A 19,820-nucleotide genomic window follows, 5' to 3' on the forward strand; every position below is an offset into this window, starting at 1 on the left:
TATTCAGACATTTATGATATTTCATGTCTGTGGGATAAAGTACCCAAGGAAAATTCTACTATGAAATTACTCCCTACGTTTCAGGTGAAGAATCCTCTTACTTCAAACTCCCCCAAATCGAAATTTTTACAGTATCTTAAGTAACAACATGGGGCATTTATTTTCATTGACACTTGTTCAGAAATATTAGCAATTCCATCCATTTTCTTTCTCTTAACATTTATAGAAACACTAACTTCTTACATCTTTGAGTTTTATTGCTGGACAAAACAGTGCACGTAGCAGTCAGTGGATCTGGGGTCTTTTGCTGTTACTCACGATGATCAGTGTCAACAATATTCCTCTTCCTCTTTTCCACCAGAGAAAGTGGCATGGAAGCGAGCAGTGCGTGGTGTACGGGAGATGTGTGACGTATGTGAAACAACTCTCTTCAACATCCACTGGGTTTGTCGCAAATGTGGATTTGGGGTCTGCCTTGACTGTTACAGGCTCAGAAAAAGCCGTCCACGCAGTGGTGAGCAAATATTGTCCTGTTCAGTTCTAAAGGTAACCTGTCATTGGAGGTATGGGACTTGAAGCCAGAATGGGTTTGTGCCCCCTCTTGAACTGCTTAGCTTCCCTCATTTTTGTTGCATCGTGAGGCCTTAACAGTTGCCAATATTCCACCTAACTGGGTAGGCTAAAAGAAGCCAAGAAGGGTTATTCTTCACCTTCCCTTGTTGTGTTTTTCTTTTTTTTTTAATAACATTTTTATTGAGATATAATTCACCCTTTTAAAATGTACAATTCAAAAGTTTTTAGTATATTCTCAAGGTTGTGCAACCATTTTCACTATCAGATTTCACTGTGGTCGCTCCAAAAAGAAATGATGTATGCGTTAGCAGTAACTCTGTATTCCTCCCTCTGCTCAGTCCTTGGTAACCATTAATCTACTTACTGTCTCATCTCTGTAGATTTACCTGTTCTGTACATGTCCTGTAAATGGAATCATACAATATTTGGCCTTCTTTGACTGACCTCTTGTACTTCAGCATACTGTTTTAAAGCTTCATCCACGTTATAGCATGTATCATTAACTCATTCTTTTGTATTGCCAAATAATATTCCATTGTATGGATATACTACATTTTGTTCATCCATTCAGTAGTCGATGGACATGTAGGTTGTTTCCATTTTGAGCTATTATGAAAAGTACCACTATGAACATTTGTGTACAGGTTTTTTGTGTGAGCATAGGTTTTCAATTCTTTCGAGTATATGCTTAGAGTGGAATTGATGGGCTATATGGCAGTTCTGTGTTTAACCCTTTCAGGAACTGTCGAATTGTATTCCAAAGTAGCTACATCGTTTTATAATCCCACCAGCAACGCACAAGGGTTCCAGTTTTTCCCCTTTGTCAACACTTATTACTGTCTGCCTTTTTGGTTACAGCTATCATAGTGGCTAGGAAGGACTCCCTATCTCATTATGTGATTTTGATTTGCATTTCCCTGATGACTAATGGTGTTGAGCATCTTTTCATGTGCTTATTGGCTCTCTTAATTGGTTTATTTTTGGAAAAATGACTATTCAGATCTTTGCTTCCTTTTGTCCTTGCTTTATCTTACTACTTATCTGAAAACTTTCTTGCCCCTTAACCTCCTTATTTGGAGATTCTATGTAACCATTGGAACACAGTGGTTTAGAGCTTATGCTACTGTGATTTGAAACCTACTTTCACATCTTATTACACCAACTGTGGTATCTTGGGCTAATTTCTTAATCCCTCAGAGTCTCAATTTCCTTACCTATAAAACAAAGGTAATATGAGTACTTCTCTCACAGTATTGTTGTGAGGATTAAATGAGATATTGTATTTAAAGTGGTTATCACAGGGCCTGACATCCACTACGTACTGTGTGTTATGTAGCTGTTAGATCTTCCACTTCTGCCCATGAAAGATTAACTTCCACAGGAATTGCCCTCCTGCCATAAACAAGAAAACCAGACTAAATATATGAAACCACGGTTTTAGACATTGGACAGCAGGCAGTATGAGCCTGTGATCTCTAAGAGCAGGGAAGAACCAAGGCAAATCCTACAATTTCACCAGTTTACTGCCTGCAGGCAGTTTCCAGGCTGCAGTAGAGGGAAGAGCAACTAAACCGTCTGGCAATCTCACTGAGCTGAGACAGAGATTAGAGTCTGAGAAGAGTAAGGCAGTGTGCTGAAGACATTAGAGCTTCACAGAGAGAACACCAGAGGTCTGCAGAGAGGTCACCTCAGTTTTTGGCTATATAGTGATCTGCACATATACGAGGTAAAACTCTGTGAGGCCCAAAAAGGAACCTCAGAAAGCAATTGACTTAATAATTTCCACAACTTACCATTTGTATTGCTACCAACCAGAGTGGAAAGATATTGGGTAGAGTCCAGAAGAGTCATACTTTGACAGTGGGACTAATATAGTCCCAGAATAAAGGCTGCTCTGGAGATAACATAGTGTAAAGCAAGCCTTGGAAGGATCAAACTGATCTGCAGGCTACTCAGCTATGCACCAGACTAAAGCCAAACACTCTTTAAAGGATTACAACAAAATCCAGTACTCTGAAGCATTAAAGTCAAAAAACTCTGCATTCAGTCGTGAATAATCAGGGGGCACCTGGCTGGCTCAGTCACTAGAGCATGCAATTCTTGATCTTAGGGTCGTGAGTTTGAGCCCCACACTGGGGATAGAGTTGACTTGGAAAAAAAAAAGAAAAAGAAAAATCAGGTATGAGTCTCTTTGGTAAATGGTGCTGGGAAAACTGGACAGCTACTTGCAAAGGAATGAAACCAGACCACTCTCTTACACCATACAGAAAAATAAACTCAAAATGTATTAATAATGTGAGACCCCAAACCATAAAACACCTGTAAGAAAACACAGGCAGTAATCTCTTGGGCACTGGCCTTAGCAACATTTTTCAGGATATGTCTTTTCAGGCAAGGGAAACAAAAAAATAAACTATTGGGACTATACCAAAATAAAAAGCTTTTCCACAGCAAAGGAAACTTCCATCAACAAAACGAAAAGGCAGCCTTCTGAATGGAAGAAGATATTTGCAAGTGATATATCCAATAAAGGGTTAATATCCAAACTATATAGAAAACTTAACTCAAAAAAACCCTGTCTGGTTAAAAAATGGGCAGAGGACCTGCATAGACATTTTTTCAAAGAAGGCATACGGCTGGACAACAGACACATGAAGACATGTTCCACGTTATTCTCATCAGGTAAATGCAGACCGAAACCACAATGAGATCCTACATGTCAGAATGGCTAATATCAAAAAGACAAGAAATAACAAGTGTTGGGGAGGATGGAGAAAAAGGAACCCTCCATGCACTTGGTGGGAATGTAAATTGCTGTAGTCACTGTGGAAAACAGTATGGAGGTCTCTGAAAAAAATTAAACATGTAAATGTGATCTAGTAATTCCACTACTGGGTATTTACCCAAAGAAAATGGAAACACTAATTCAAAAAGATGCACCCCAATGTTTACTGCATTGCTGTTTACAATAGGCAAGATATGGGAGCAACCCAAGTGTCCATCAGTAGATGAATGGATAAAGAAGAAGGGGGGGTGGTGTATACACATATACACCTACATACCCACAATGAAATACTACTCTGTCATAAAAAAGGACATCTTGCCACTTGCAACAACATGGTGGACTTACAGGGTATTGCACTAAGTGGGAAATAAGAGAAAGACAGATACCGTATTTTTCACTTATGTGTGGAATCTAAAAAACAAAACAGGGGCACCTGGCTGGCTCAATCAGTAGAGCGTGCGAGTCTTGATCTTGGGGACCTGAGTTCAAGCCCCACACTGGGCGTAGAGACTAAGAAAAAAAAATTTTTTTTTTTTAAAGATTTTATTTATTTATTTGAGAGAGAATGAGATAGAGAGAGCATGAGGGGGGGAGGGTCACTGGGAGAAGCAGACTCCCTGCTGAGCAAGGAGCCCGATGCGGGACTCGATCCCGGGACTCCAGGATCATGACCTGAGCCGAAGGCAGTCGCTTAACCAACTGAGCCACCCAGGCGCCCAAGAAAAAATTTTTTTAATTAAAAAATAATAAAGGGGTGCCTGGGTGGTTCAGTCAGTTAAGCGTCCAACTCTTGATTTCAGCTCAGGTCATGATCTCAGGATCATGAGATTGTGCCCCACGTCAGGCTCTACGCTGGGCTTGGAGCCTGCTTAAGATTTTCTCTCCCTCTCGGGCGCCTGGGTGGCTCAGTCGTTAAGCATCTGCCTTCGGCTCAGGCCATGATCCCAAGGGTCTGGGGTCAAGCCCTACATTGGGCTCCCTGCTCTGCGGGAAGCCTGCTTGTGTTCCACCATGTCTCTTGCCAAATAAATAAAATCTTTAAAAAAAAAAAAAGATTCTCTCCCTCTCTCTCTTTGCCCCTCCCCCCACCCCCCTCGCACGCTCTTGCTCTCTCTAAAAAATAATAATTAAAAAAAAATAAAAATAAAAACTAATATGAACAAATAAGTAAACTCATAAATAAATGCAGAGAACAGACTAGTGATTGCCTGAGGGGAAGCAGTGGGAGGTGAGCAAAATAGGTGAGAGGGGTTAAGAGGTACAGAGTTCCAGTGATAAAATAAATAAGTCACAGGGATGAAAAGTATGGCACAGGGAATATAGTAATTAATGTTGTAATAACACTGTATGGTGACAGATGGCAACTACATTTATCATGGTGAGCATTGAGTAATGTATAGAATTGTCAAATCACTATGTTGTAAACCTGAAACTGCTTCAGTATATCAATTATATGTCAACTATACTTCAGTAATAAAAAATTTTTAAATAAAAGCATAATCAGATATGTAAAAAAGCAGGATAATATGACCAATAATCTGGGGGAAAGAAACCATCAATAGAAACAAATCCAGAAATGACAGTGATGATAGAATTACTGTAAAAGGACCTTAAAGCTGCTATTATAAATGATATAAATATATTGAAAGACATAAAGGGAGACATGAACATGATGAGTAGAGAAACAAAATACATAAGAGACCCAAGTGAATCATATAGGGATGAAAAATACCTCAAAAAAAATTACACTAGGTGGGATAATAGCAAATGAGACACTGCAGAAGAAGCTGAAGTTAGGCATAACAGTAGAAAACCAACACTAAGCACAGAGAGAAGAAAGACTTAAACTTTTATAAATTGAAGAGTGCCTTGTTGAAGTATATGAAATACCAGGCAGTCTACCAAACATATAATTGTTGGGAGTTCCAGAAAGAGAAACAGTGGGAAGGCAGATACAAAAAATACCTAAACAAATAGAGCCATAAATTTTCCAAATTTGATGAAAAAGCTATAAAACCACAAATCCAACAATCTCAAACAGAAGAAGCATTAAGAAAACCACCCAAAGCACATCATAACCCACCTAACTTAAAAGCAGTGATAAAGAGAAAATCTGAAAATCACAGGAAGGAAAAAAAATACAACATATTATATACAAAGTAACAAAGATAAGAATGACAGCCAACTTGTCAGAAACCCTGTTTACCCGAAGACAATGGAACATCTGCAAGTCCTAAAAACAAACCTTTTAACCTGAAATTCATACCTACTGAAAATATCTTTCAAAAATGAGAGTGAAATAGTTTTTCAGACCAAGAAAAGCTGATAGAGATCATCCCCAGCAGATTCACACTCAAAGGTAGTTTTATTCAGGGAAAACAATTGATACAGTAAGGGAATTCGGATTTACACAAAGGAATGAAAAACTTCCTATGTGATAAATATGTGAGTACATATAAAAGACTTTCTTAATCTTTTTAAAAGATAGCTGTTAAAAGGAAAAGTAGCAATGTAATGTGGGGTTGATTATATATGTAAAATTAAAATACATAGTAACAGCACAAAAGAAAGGGAGGGAAATGGAGGAATAGTTTCATAAGGGTCTCACACTGTGTGTGAAGAGTGGTATGATATTTGAAGATAGACTGTGCTAAGTTAGAGATACTATAAACCCTAGAGCAAACAATAACTAAGAGGTATATATAGCTAAATAAGCCAGAAGTAGAGACAAAATCAAATCATAAAAGCAGTTAATTCAAAAGACGGAGGAAAATGTAGCAAAAAATGGGACAAATAAACAGATACACAGTGTATCTTGTATTCAGTTTTCTTGGGGTGGGTAGCATAATTACAAAAAAAAAAAAATGTCTAAAAAGGTCTTTGAGGGAGTGATAAAGAAATAAAGGTTGAAAAACACTGAACCTAGATAGATATAGGTAGGAACATTTTACATAATGCAAAAGACTGAATTTTTCTCCCTGAGATCAGGAGCAAAGCATACTACTTTTCATAACTTCTATTCAGCACTGAGCTGAAGTTACTAGTCCACATGAAGAAATAAAAGCATACCCCTCCTCCTCCCCTATATGCCAAAGGCATATATATAAAGGCATATAGACTGGAACAAAGTAAAATGTTTATTTCCTAGTGACATGATCATCTATATAGAAAATACCAAGTAGAGTGCCTGGCTGGCCCAGTCAGAAGAGGGTGTTACTCTTGATCTCGGGGTCATGGGTTCATGCCCCATGTTGGGTGTAGAGATTTGTTCTTTTTTTAACTTTGTAGTCTTTTTTTTTTTTTTTTAAATATTTTATTTTTAGGTAATCTCTACACCCGCTGTGGGGCTTACACTCACAACCCAATTAATTCACAAAAGTCGTTTGTGTTACCGACCGAGCCAGCCAGGCACCCCAGATGTAGAGATTATTTGGCTGGGAGAAACTTGAAAAAAAAAAAAAAAAAAACTCCAAGAAATCTACAAAAAAACTCTAAGAACTAAAATATGAGTTTAGCAAGATTGCAGGACAAACTCAACACAACAAAAATCAATTCTATTTCTGTATGGTGTCAATGAGTAATTTGAATTTTTACATCAGTATTATTTATGGTAGCATCAAAAAAACATGAATTGTGTAGGGATAAATTTAGTCAAAATGCAAAAAACACATACACTGAGAACTGCAACATATTGCTGAGAAAAATGAAAAAAGACTAAATAAAAGCAGAGATGTGCCATATTCATGGAAAGAAGATTGTGTACTAAGATGTTACTTATTCCAAATTAATCTATTACATGTAATTCAAATCAAAATCCCAGTAGACCTTTTTGTAGAAATTGACAAGCTGGTTCTAAAATTTATATGAAATTCAAAGGACTAGAATAATCAAAACAATTTTGAAAAGGCAGTTGGAGGATTTGAACTACTTCATTTTAAGAGTTATTATAAAGCTACAGGAATCAAGGCACTGTGGTAATACAATAGAACAGAGATAATACACATGTATATAATCAATTGATTAGTTGACAAAGGTGCCACAGTAATTCAGTGGGGAAAAGATAGTTCTTTCAACAAATGGTACTGGAATAATTGTGTATTCATACTCAAACTTAATTTTTACTCACTCCATATATTAAAAGTTAACTCTTAAGTAAATCATAGGCCTAAACATAAAAGCTAAAACTATAAAAACCTCTAAAAGGAAAAAATAAAAGATCTTTGTGTCCTTGGGTTGGATAAGTATTTTTTAGATAGGACACAAAAAGCAAAAGAAAAAATACTATCAAATTTGAAAGTTTTTGCTCTTCAAAAACAGTCAAAAGGCAAGCCTCCCATATTTGTTAAAGGACTTGAATCCACCGTAAAGACCTCTTATACCTCAGTAAGAAGACAACCCAGTTTTTAAGTGAGCAAAAGATTTGAACAGATACTTTATCAAAGAAGATAGATCAATGGAAAATTAAAACCATAATGAAAAATCCCTAATATCCACTTGGAAGGCTAGAATTTTAGAAACTGACGGTACCAAGTGTTGCCAAGGATGTGGAGGAACTAGAACTCTTAAAATTGCTGGTAGGAATGCAAATTGGTACCATCACTTTGGAAAACCTGGTATGGCCATTTCTTACAAATTTAAACATAAACGTACCATGTGACCCAGCATCCCCCTTCTAGGTATTTATGAGAGAAATGAAAGCGTGTCCACATAAAAGATTGTCCTTGGATGTTTATAGCAACTTTATTCATAATAGCCCAAAATTGGAAACAATCCAACTGTTCACCAGCTGTTGAATGAGGGGTTTTTGTTGTTTTTTTAAAGTATATCCATACCATGGAAAAGTACTCAGCCATAAAAAGGAATGAATTACTGATACATGAACAATATGTATAAATCTCAAATCATGCTATCTGAAAGAAACCCAACACAAATGACTATATACTGTATGCTTCCAGTTATATGAAATTCTAGAAAAAGCAAAACGTTAGTATTAGAAAGTTGATCAGTGGTGGCCAGAGGTTAAGAAAAGGCTTTTGACCACAAGCAAAGGACTTGAGGGAACGAACAACAGGAAGAGAGATGGAAATGTTCTATATCATGATGGTGGTAGTGTTTATACAATTGTATACATTTGTCAAAATTCATTGAAGTGCACACTTTAAATTGTTAAATTTTTTGTATGTGTATACAATAGATAACAATAAAACAATGAACCAGATTTTTTAAAAGTTAGATGTTATCTTCTCTGGCCCATGAGAAAATTGGCCTTTAGGATCTGAAACTCTGACTCACTAAGGAGGATACATCTTGTGACCCTCGCAAAATAAATGAAGTCATTTCATTTCTGTTTCAGAGACAGAAGAGATGGGTGATGAAGAGGTTTTCTCCTGGTTGAAGTGTGCAAAGGGACAGTCCCATGAACCAGAGAATCTCATGCCCACACAGATCATCCCTGGCACAGGTTAAGGGAGTTCTTTTTTAAATTTGGTGAAAGAGGGGCTCCCGGCTGGCTCAGTTGGAGGAATGGTGGCTCTTGATTTCGGGGTTGTGAGTTTGAGCCCTACATTGAGTGTAGAGATTACTTAAATAAACATTTTTTTAAATATTAAAAATAAATTTTGGTGGGGAGAAAAGTGTTTTTAATTTAATTGAGTTATAATTCACACACCATAAAATCTGGTGAAATGGTTAATCTTGGCCTGATTTTTGTTACGCCTCCCCAGATTTTTCTGACAGTTTGAATCATTAGATATTGGTTAGATTTTATGCAGCCAGTGCACACACTTTGCCTCATCTTTCTGGTTAGAGAAGTTGGTTGCTTTTCTACATAACATTTTACATTCCTGTGGTTGGCAGGATCAGAATAGAGAAAGTCCCACATGTTTCCAGAAAGACTTTTGATTTTAGGTTTGTAAAAATCCAGCTGAAGCTACTCAGACCTCTTGAATCCATGAAGAAGGCAGCTTAACAGTAGAAATGAATGGTCATGTTTATGTCACAGTCCTAGCTTACTTCACTGATTCCTCCATAAGTCTGTTTCCAGCTTCCACACTTCCGATAACACATACACATTGAAGATGGTCAATCTACTATCTGTATTCTCCTCTGCTGTGGCAGGAGCACTCTTTGGATCCTTATACCCCAGGGCTTCCAAGCAGAAGGGTTCCCTCAGTGCACTGATAGGATGCCTGCTCCCTACTGATCTAAGCATTGATTGTAAATGTTCACATTAAGTTTACATTGGTCTGGTTTTTTCCCCACGTTTAAGTTAGGTATAACTTAAAGCATATAAATCTCAAGTATACAATTCAAAATGTTTACATGCTCTCGAACATTGAGGAATCTAACCCTAGAGTTTCTCCTGCAGGTCACCTTGTTAATGTTTACTAGAAGAGGGAGTGTAGCTTAGTAGTTAAGAGTGCACAGAACTTCAGAGCTAGGTATACCTCAGTTAAACTATTAGTATTCCCATTTACCAACTATGTGTGCTTGAGCAAATGACGTAAACTTCTCTGAGTATCAGTTTCATCATCAAAAATTGAGAGTATGGGGCGCCTGGCTGGCTCAGTCGGTGCAGTGTGCGACTCTTGATCTTGGGGTTGTGAGTTTGAGCCCTATATTAGGTGTAGAGATTACTTAAAAAATACAATCTTTAGGGGTGCCTGGCTGGTTTAGTCAGTAAAACATGTGACTCTTAATCTCAGGGTCTTGAGGTCTGGGTGTGGAGCCTACTTAAAAAATAAATTTAGGAGCGCCCAGGTGGCTCAGTCGGTTAAGTGTCTACCTTCAGCTCAGCTCATGATGCCAGGGTCCTGGGATCAAGCCTCTGCTCAGCAGGGAGCCTGCTTCTCCCACTCCCCCTGCTTGTGCGCTCTCTCTGTCAAATAAATAAAATCGTAAAAAAAAAAAAAATTTTTTTTTTTAATTAAAAAAAATATTTTTCAAAAAAAAATTGAGGGTAAAAGCTACTACCTCATTGAAATGTGGTAAGGGTTGAGGAAGATAATGTAAATGAGATCCTTAGCACAATACATGAAACGTTCTGAGGCTTTTGTTGTTGCTTTCTTCCAGCTCTTTACAATATTGGAGACATGGTACATGCTGCCCGGGGCAAGTGGGGAATAAAAGCAAACTGCCCTTGTATTAGTCGGCAGAACAAATCTGTATTGAGACCTGCTGTCACCAATGGGATGTCACAGGTAAAGTGGTATGTGTGGGTATAAGTGAGAGAAATTTCGCTTCTTAGTACCAGGAAATGCCCCATTTTCACCTGTGTTGTCCTAGGTTACTGTAGGATACCTGAGGAATTAGGGGATGGAGAAGTGTTTCTAGAGGGAGCCCCAAAAAAGCTACTCAAGGGATTTGAATTCCCTCTGCCTGGTATGAGTTTCTCTTCATCTTTAAAACCAGTTCAGGCTGGGTTGATAAATAGCACAAAGAAATTCTCTGCATCTTGTCAAGATTTATACTTCAGGGTCCTTGTGTAGGTGAGAAGTATAGAAAATGTTACTAGGAAGGCAGTCCTATCTGTGTGCATGGTCCCTGTCCTTGTCATGTTAGTTACTGAGGACAGAAATATGAAGATTGGCCTGCTGAGCTGGGATCATTCTACCCTGAAAACAATGCCAGGCCTCCAGAGAGGCAGTGGTTTGCTCATTGCTCTGTCAGAGGTGGAGGTCATTCCGGTTCGATGGTAACTGTTTTGAACAAGAGGCTGTTTTAAAAACACACATGCAGGGCGCCTGGGTGGCTCAGTTGGTTAAGCGACTGCCTTTGGCTCAGGTCATGATCCTGGAGTCCCAGGATTGAGTCCCATATCGGGCTCCTTGCTTAGCAGGGGGTCTGCTTCTCCCTCTGACCTCCCCCCTCTCGTGTGCTCTCTCTCTCTCATTCTCTCTCTCAAATAAATAAATAAAATCTTTAAAAAAAATAAAAATAAAAACACATGCACACGCACACACACACACCCCTACCTGCTTATATTTGGAGGGCTTTCCAAGAACACAACTAACATATGGTCAGTAGGAGGCACGGGAATTAAGGCTGATGAATCTCAAGATATATTTTCAGTAGACTCGGCATATTAGAGCATATCATCTGGAAAATTCAGTAATAGAACAATAAACATTTATGGAGAATTTATGTGTGCCAAACACTATACCGAGCTCTTGGCATATACTATCTCATTTAATCCTCAAAAAAGCTTTTTTTTTTTTTTTTTTTCAGAACAGCTTTATGAGGTCACGTTCTAATCACCTGTTTGCCATTGCAGAAATTGAGCCTCAGGCATGCTACATAAATATAGTTTAATAACATTTTAAAATATATTATTTATTGTTATGTGCACTATTCTTTCCACAGAACCAAGCATAGTTTCTGTCACATTGTAGGACTCCTTAAATATATGGTGAATGAATGAATGAATGAATGAGTGAATGAAATAGCAGTTTATGGGACAGTTTCTGTTGTTTTCCTAGACTTTTTCAGTGTCAGCAGCCCTTACTATGTGTTTTTTTTTTTCCTATGCAAGGATAGCACTCTAACCATGTTGGCCTTCTGTGCTTAGCTTCCTAGCATAAACCCTAGTGCCTCTTCTGGAAGTGAAAGCACCTTCTCAGGCGGAGGAGGACCTGCAGCAGTAACATCAGAGACCGACCATGTTCCGAGAGCCGACAGCACTGACGTCAGATCTGATGAGGCTCTGAAAGCAGAGAGTTCAACTTCAAATAGCAATAGTGAGCTAAAAGCCATCAGGCCCCCTTGCCCTGACACAGCTCCCCCCTCTTCGGCCCTGCACTGGTTGGCAGACTTAGCAACTCAGAAGGCTAAAGAGGAAACAAAAGGTGAGATAAACATAAGCCTCTGCCCTGTCTGTGGGTGGAACACTCAAGTTACTCCGGGATTCTTCAAACTCACACATTACCATCCACATTTATGAAACATGGTGCTTGCTTTCTCTTGCTAATCACATGAAATGAGGGAATCTCTTTCATTTTCTTTCTAGAAGTGGAGCTTTTTTAAAAGGCACATGCCTGGGCTCTACCCCCAGACCTCTTTAGTCAGAATCAATAGATTTTTAATAAGCTTCCAGGTGGTTCTGCTATGCAGCCAGGGTTGATTTTCAGTAGGCACAAAGAGTCACCTGGGGAATTGTTAAAAATGCAGATTCCTGTGCCCCACCAGAACTATTAAATGACAATCTCTTTTTTTTTTTTAAGATTTTATTTATTTATTTGAGACAGAGAGAATGAGAGAGAGAGAGCACATGAGAGGGGGGAGGGTCAGAGGGAGAAGCAGGCTCCCTGCCGAGCAGGGAGCCCGATGCGGGACTCGATCCAGGGACTCCACGATCATGACCTGAGCTGAAAGCAGTCGCTTAACCAGCTGAGCCACCCAGGCGCCCTAAATGACAATCTCTTAAGAGTACGATCAAGAATCTCCATTTCTAGTGATCACTCTAGGTGATTCCAGTACAAGTGTTCTGGAGACCCCATTGCAGAAACACTGTCTTAGCAAACGAGGGAGATGAAAGATGGATGGGAACAAGAGGAAGTTTGAAATCCAGATCTGGGAAAGGAAAGAAGAAGTAGGAGAGCTTCTCCTTGGCCATGATCCTACTATAGTCCTACCTGGTCAGGCTTGACCCAGACAAACCATATGTAGCTTGCGGGGCAGGGAGGGGAAAGTCTCTCCTCCTTACCACTTGGCTAATATTTAGGAGTCACTTGCCCGCTGGATGTTCCTTATCATGCCTAATGCTATTCTCGGTTATGTCCTTACAGAAGCAGGGTCCCTGAGGTCGGTGCTCAGTAAAGAGTCTCATTCACCCTTTGGGCTGGACTCGTTCAACTCCACTGCAAAGGTCTCTCCGTTGACTCCAAAGCTTTTTAACAGTCTGTTACTGGGTCCCACTGCCTCCAACAACAAAACCGAAGGCTCTAGCCTTCGAGACCTCCTTCACTCCGGGCCCGGAAAGCTTCCTCAGACCCCCTTGGACACAGGCATACCCTTCCCCCCGGTCTTCTCTACATCCTCAGCAGTAAGTGTCCTTTCTACAACTCTAGCCTTTTCCAGTGAAGAGCCATCAGAGATCTGATAAGTGGGTTAGAGTGTATATGGGTAACTTGTATTCTGTACATTGTCTGTCCAGCTGACAAGATCTTTCTTTACATTGAGTTTGGGGAATGTTTGGGATCCTTTTAAATCGTGAACTTTTTGTGCCGTGTTAAGAAGTCAGTAGAAATTGAGACATTGTAATTTTCAGTCAGCAGAAATCACTATTTTCTTGACAATAATGGGCATTAATTTTTTTTTTTTTAACCTAGGCGGTACATCCATGCCCCCTTCTCTTGGATATCTAATAGACACCTCAAACCTAACGCGTGTAAGACCACATTCCTGCCTCTTCTGCCCATAAGCCTGCTTCTCCTTTAGTTTCCTCTCTTGGTCATGGGCATCTGCATTTTTCCCATTGCTTGGCCAGAAATCTTGGAGTCGTCTCTCACATGTCATATCTAATCTGCCAGCACATCCTCAGTTTGATCTTTAAAATGGATTCAGAGTCCACCCATTTCTCATCAGCTCCACCACTTCCCATCTGGTCTGAGCCAACATCCTCCCTTTTCCTGCGTGTTTGTAGTAAACTCCTTATAGTTCCCCTTTATTTCTTCCCTTCTGCACTCTGTAGTCTGTTGTCAGCACAGCAGCTAGAGTGAGTCTTTTAAAATATAAGTGATCTCATTGCCATGATTTATGGCAGCTCTGCCTAAAGTCCTTCGAGGGCTTCCTATTTCTCTCATAGTGTAAACAGAGTCCTTTCAGTGGACCTGAAGGCTCCAGCCCTATCCGTGCGTCTTCCCCGCTCTTCCCTGGCTTCAGCTACCACTCTCCTTGTGCATGCTGCTCTGGCCACCCCCACCTTCTTGTTCTCTGAATGGGACCAGGCAGCCTCCCTCCTCAGAGCCTTTGCACTTGTCCTTTTCTTCCACCTGGAACGAACTTTCCCATGTAACCACAGGCTTGCTTCATCATCAGTTTCGTCTCCTCCCTCCTGAAATGTCATATCCTGTAAGCCTTCTTCTTAAATCACCCTTTTTAAAGTCCATCACACTCCCATTCTCCTCCATAACTGTCTTCCTGGCGCTTCATGTTTTTTCCGTAGCATTCATCACCATGTTTGATTTCTTTTCTGTCTTACCTCTCCTTAAAGGATTTTTTTACTTTTATTCACTTCTGAATCACTAGTGCCACAGTTTGATACATAGTAGGTGTTTGTTAAGCATTTACTGAATGAAGGAATTCACAAGATACAAAATTTAAATGATAGAGTGAGAAGTCTCCTTCCCATTGTCGTCTCCCAGCTACCTGTTTTCCTTTCTGGAGGTCAGTCATCATTTCAGGGGCTTACGGTGTGTGTGTGTGTATATATATATATACACACACACACACACATATAGAGTTTCTTCCCCCTCTTTTTACACACGTGTTCTACACCTTGCTTTTCTGCTTTCAGTTTGTATTATCTTCGAGATCATTTCACGCAAGTACGTGAACATGCTTATCAAATTCTTTTTTATGATTAATGGCTAAAATTCGATGATCTGTGGGTGGTTGAGCCCTGTACGATGTGGATTATTTGTTTCTCTTTTGGATTCGAGACTTAAAAAATTACTTTTGGCTCTGTTTTATTTGTACATGCTCTGTCAGTTCTCCTTTTCCTTTTTTAGTTTTCCCAGGAAGTCACATGATTACATATACTCTGTACAAATAATGATTAGTGATATTTCAGGCATAGGAATAATCATGTTTACAAAAGCACTCTCAGTTCTGACATTACAGATGTCATTTTGATTTCTGAGCCTGAGCTTTCCCATCACCTGAAACATGTGAGAGATTCTCACTTGTGTGAGAAGCAGGGGAAGAATTGGGATTAGGAGACTTCTTTCAGATTATACCTTTCCAGTTGGATACTTTGGTTTACCCCTTTATTGGGCTATACTCCCTGGTTAAAAAAGGCACTGCCTTGATAAGTCTCTTTATTACTTAATTGAAGTATTGTATCCCTTGGGCATGCTGGTGAGAAAAAAAAATTGTAACCTTCAAAGTCAATGATCGTTTCCACTCAGCTACAGTATTCTGTGATCCCTGTGGTCTCCATGCAAATCCTTAATACCAGGCTGGATGCCAAAGATATTTCTTAGGTCTCCAGTCTCCTGAGGCAGAGGGGATCTTTCCGTACCTTTCTTTTATAAACGTGAAGCACAATATGGAGGACAGGAAAATTTAAGATCTTGACTTAATAGACCTCGCCCTTCAGTTACAAAAGCAGTTTCAGTAACTTTTATGAAACTTAATGAGGTAAATCAGAACTCCTTCTTGTGAAGACAGCTGGGAGGCAGTTTTGTGAATGCTCTTCTCATGGTGCCTCAGTCAGACTTACCTGATGGAATTGTGTGTGGCAGGGAGTGAAGAACAAGGCCAGCCTACCCAACTTCCTTGACCACATCATTGCCTCAGTGGTAGAAAATAAGAAAACCTCAGATGCTGCAAAGCGGGCCTGTAACTTGACTGATACCCAAAAGGAAGTGAAGGAGATGGTGATGGGGTTAAATGTGCTGGACCCCCATACCTCTCACTCCTGGCTCTGTGATGGCAGACTTCTGTGTCTTCATGACCCCAGCAACAAAAACAACTGGAAGATCTTCCGGGAGTGTTGGAAGCAAGGCCAGGTAAGTAAGAATAAGCAGTTACCTGGGCCGGCTGGCTGCTTATCCACCACAGCTGCCAGGAGAGTTTCATTTCTGTCTGGGAGACTTTTTGCCAGGGAGATTAAGACATAGTAAGTTCATCTTAGACAGCCTTGCTACTTCGATTTTTCTTGGGTTTAAAAAAAAAATCAGAAGATTTCCTAAACATGTATCGTGGTTCCTTCTATTTCTATATAATTCTTATATTTCTATATAGTGTGTAGCTCTGTGTTCTTAAAAGGGCGGTTGAAATGTCTGTGAAGTGGTGATCTGCCGTTAATGACACCTTTAGAGGAAAACCCTTAAGTGTGACATGGGGGTAAGGCGAAGGTGGGTGGAAGTGAGTGGTACTGTTCTAGGTAAACATTTCAAGGCCACACAAGTTTGAATGATAGTGTGATAACACTTGCTAATTTTTATACTTTAGCAGGTGCTTGAGAAAGGGGGAGGTTATGGAATTGTCTGGATAGTTTTTCATTCTAGATGCGAGGAAGTATTCTCAAAGGTGCATTTGTCAGCTTTTTGTTCTCTCAACGCAAAATAGTGGTAGATGCCAGAGCAACAGAAGTGATTTTTGTGGCATGCCTCCCAGGGTGAGAATCAAGAATAATGATGGAGTAGAAGTAGTTTCCATTTCCTGAAACTGCCATGTTCAAATCTTTAGATTCTGAAACTGGGAAAGAACAGTAAATCATCATGAAGAAGAGGAGGTTGTCCCCAGGAAACCTCCTTTCTGTCCCTTGGCCCTGAGCTAAAAGTATTCCTAAATGGTTCTGATCAGGATATTTCTGTTTCCACAGCCAGTGCTGGTTTCAGGGGTACATAAAAAGCTCAAGTCTGAACTCTGGAAGCCAGAAGCCTTTAGCCAGGAATTTGGAGACCAGGATGTGGACTTGGTGAACTGCAGGAACTGTGCTATAATTTCCGATGTGAAAGTTCGGGATTTCTGGGATGGCTTCGAGATCATATGTAGTAAGTAGCTTTGATACTGGCAGACTGAGCATCTATACACCCAGCACTGCCCCTGGACTGAAATTAAATCTTCTTGGCATGTTGGGGGGGGGGGGGTGTTGGAACACATGTTCTGTCTTGGTGCCAACCAGGTAGCTCTCATGGCAATAACATGGCTCCCAGAATACACATGCTCCCATGGGTTGTGTGGAGCACTTTCACTGAGGAAGGGGGCTGGAATTCCTGTGAGATGGAAAAATATAGCGTGTACTAAAGCAGTGGGTGAGGAAAACAAAGCGTACCTAGTCCGTTATGACAGGTTACAAGTCTGAAAATAAGAAGTTAGTCTCCTAAAACTTCTGGTCACTGGAAAATCAGGCAGGAGCCAAACTAGCAGATTATGGGAGTGCTTTCTATCTTCCAGAGCGATTAAGATCAGAAGATGGGCAGCCAATGGTGCTTAAACTCAAGGACTGGCCTCCTGGGGAAGATTTTCGGGACATGATGCCAACAAGGTTAGTGAACTACAGTGGGTCATCTTGAGACACTTCTGCCTTGCTGAAGCATCTCAAAGTAATTATAGAAAAGGGGACTTTGCCTCTTTGCTTTTTTCCCCTGTAACAAGCTAAGTCATCTTTCCTGATCTTTTATAGGTTTGAAGATCTGATGGAGAACCTTCCCTTGCCAGAATATACCAAACGAGATGGCAGGCTCAATCTGGCTTCTAGGCTACCCAGCTACTTTGTAAGGCCCGATCTGGGCCCCAAGATGTATAATGCCTACGGTATGAGGCAGAAGCGCAAATTGCCCTTTTTGGATGCTACCATTCCCCATTTCACCTATAGAGGGAGATATTTAGTCAGGGTCATTTGTAGAGATAATGGAGGGCAAAGTGACAGATGCTAGAGAAGTTAACAGTGTCCATGATGGCTTGGAGTTTTGTTTGTTTTGTTTTATTTTGTTTTAGAGGGGGAAGGGCACATGGAGAGGGAGAGAGAATCTTAAGCAGGTTCCACGCCCAGCATGGAGTCCTTTGCAGGGCTTGATTTCATGACCCTGAGATCATGACCTGAGCCGAAATCAAGAGTCTGTTGCTTAACCGACTAAGCCATCCAGGCGACCCTTTGTTTTGTGTGTGTCTGTGTGTGTTTTAATTAATTAATTTGTTTATTTTTAAGAAGATTGATTTTAGAGAGAGTATAAGCAGGGGGAGGTGTAGAGGGAGAGGGAAGGAGAGAGAATCTCAGGCAGACTCCGTGCTGAGCATGGAACCCAACCCAGGCTGGATCTCACAACCCTGAGGTTATGACCTGAGCTGAAACCAAGAGTTGGACACTTAACTGACTGTACCACCTAGGTGCCTCGGTTTGTTTTAAGATTTTATTTATTTGAGAGAGACAGAGACAGAGCATGATTGGCGGGGGAAGGAGGCAGAGGCAGAGGGAGCGGGAGAAGCAAACTCCCCGCTGAGCAGGGAACCCGACATGGCACTCAGTCCCAAGACCCTGGGATCATGACCGGAGCCGAAGGCAGACGCTTAACCAGCTGAGCCCCCACCCAGGCGCCCCTTTATTTATTTATTTCTATTTATTTATTTATTTTTAAGATTTTATTTATTTGAGAGAGAGAAAGACAGAGATAGCAAGAGAGAGCACAAGTGGGGAAGAGAGGGAGAAACAGGCTCCCCACTGAGCAGGGAGCCCAATGTGGGGCTCGATCCCAGTACCCTGGGATCATGAACCGAGCCGAAGGCAGACACTTAACCGACTAAGACACCCAGGCACCCCTTTTTCTTTTCTCTTCTTTTCTTTCCTTTTGTTTTTGTAGATTTTATTTTATTTATTTATTTTTATTTTTTTATTTTAAAGATTTTTATTTATTTGAGAGAGAGAGTGAGAGAGAGAAAGAGCACAAGAGGGGGGAGAGGGAGAAGCAGACTCCCTGCTGAGCAGGTAGCCCGATGCGGGACTCGATCCCGGGACTCCAGGATCATGACCTGAGCCGAAGGCAGTCGCTTAACCAACTGAGCCACCCAGGCACCCTATTTTATTTTATTTTATTTATTTATTTTTTTTTTTAAGATTTATTTATTTGACAGAGACACAGTGAGAGAGGGAACACAAGCAGGGGGAGTGGGAGAGGGGGAAGCAGGCTTCCCGCAGGGCAGGGAGCCCGATGCGGGGCTCGATCCCAGGACCCTGGGATCATGACCTGAGCCGAAGGCAGACGCTTAACGTCTGAGCCACCCAGGCGCCCCTATTTGTTTTTTTTTTAAGATTTTTTTTTTACTTTTGGGTAATCTTTACACCCAACACGGGACTAACCTTAAAACCCTGAGATCAAGAGTCGCATGCACTACCAACTGAGCCAGCCAGGCACCCCAGATGGTTTTGAATGTGCTTGCTTTTGTCGTATTGATTTGTGTCACATCTATAACTTGTGTATCTCCAGTAATTCGAAAGCTTCCTCTCAAATATTCTGTGCAAGAAGACATGATTCTTAGGGGTTTTTTTTGTTTTTTTTAAGATTTTATTTATTTATTTGACAGAGAGACACACAGCGAGAGAGGGAACACAAGCAGGGGGAGTGGGAGAGGGAGAAGCTGGCCTCCTGCTGAGCAGGGAGCCCAATGCGGGGCTCGATCCCAGGACCCTGGGATCATGACCTTAGCTGAAGGCATATGCTTAACGACTGAGCCACCCAGGCACCCCTGATTCTTAGTTTTTAAGAGACTTGATAAAATAACAGTGAAGAAGTCTGAGTAC

General features: G+C 40.6%; 1 protein-coding gene across 1 annotated transcript in view; it reads left to right on the plus strand.

Moving 5' to 3' along the window:
* Window positions 1-19,820, plus strand: part of KDM3B (lysine demethylase 3B) — a 67,195-nt gene that overhangs the window by 40,565 nt on the left and 6,810 nt on the right. The window contains exons 11-19 of the mRNA XM_021701761.2: window positions 362-514; window positions 8,712-8,819; window positions 10,430-10,557; window positions 11,925-12,201; window positions 13,141-13,397; window positions 15,820-16,086; window positions 16,905-17,076; window positions 17,480-17,570; window positions 17,709-17,839. Coding sequence (XP_021557436.1) covers window positions 362-514; window positions 8,712-8,819; window positions 10,430-10,557; window positions 11,925-12,201; window positions 13,141-13,397; window positions 15,820-16,086; window positions 16,905-17,076; window positions 17,480-17,570; window positions 17,709-17,839 — 1,584 coding nt within the window. The remainder of the gene's footprint in view (window positions 1-361; window positions 515-8,711; window positions 8,820-10,429; window positions 10,558-11,924; window positions 12,202-13,140; window positions 13,398-15,819; window positions 16,087-16,904; window positions 17,077-17,479; window positions 17,571-17,708; window positions 17,840-19,820) is intronic.

This window comes from Neomonachus schauinslandi, chromosome 7 (assembly GCF_002201575.2).
Source record: "Neomonachus schauinslandi chromosome 7, ASM220157v2, whole genome shotgun sequence".
Lineage (NCBI taxonomy): Eukaryota > Metazoa > Chordata > Mammalia > Carnivora > Phocidae > Neomonachus > Neomonachus schauinslandi.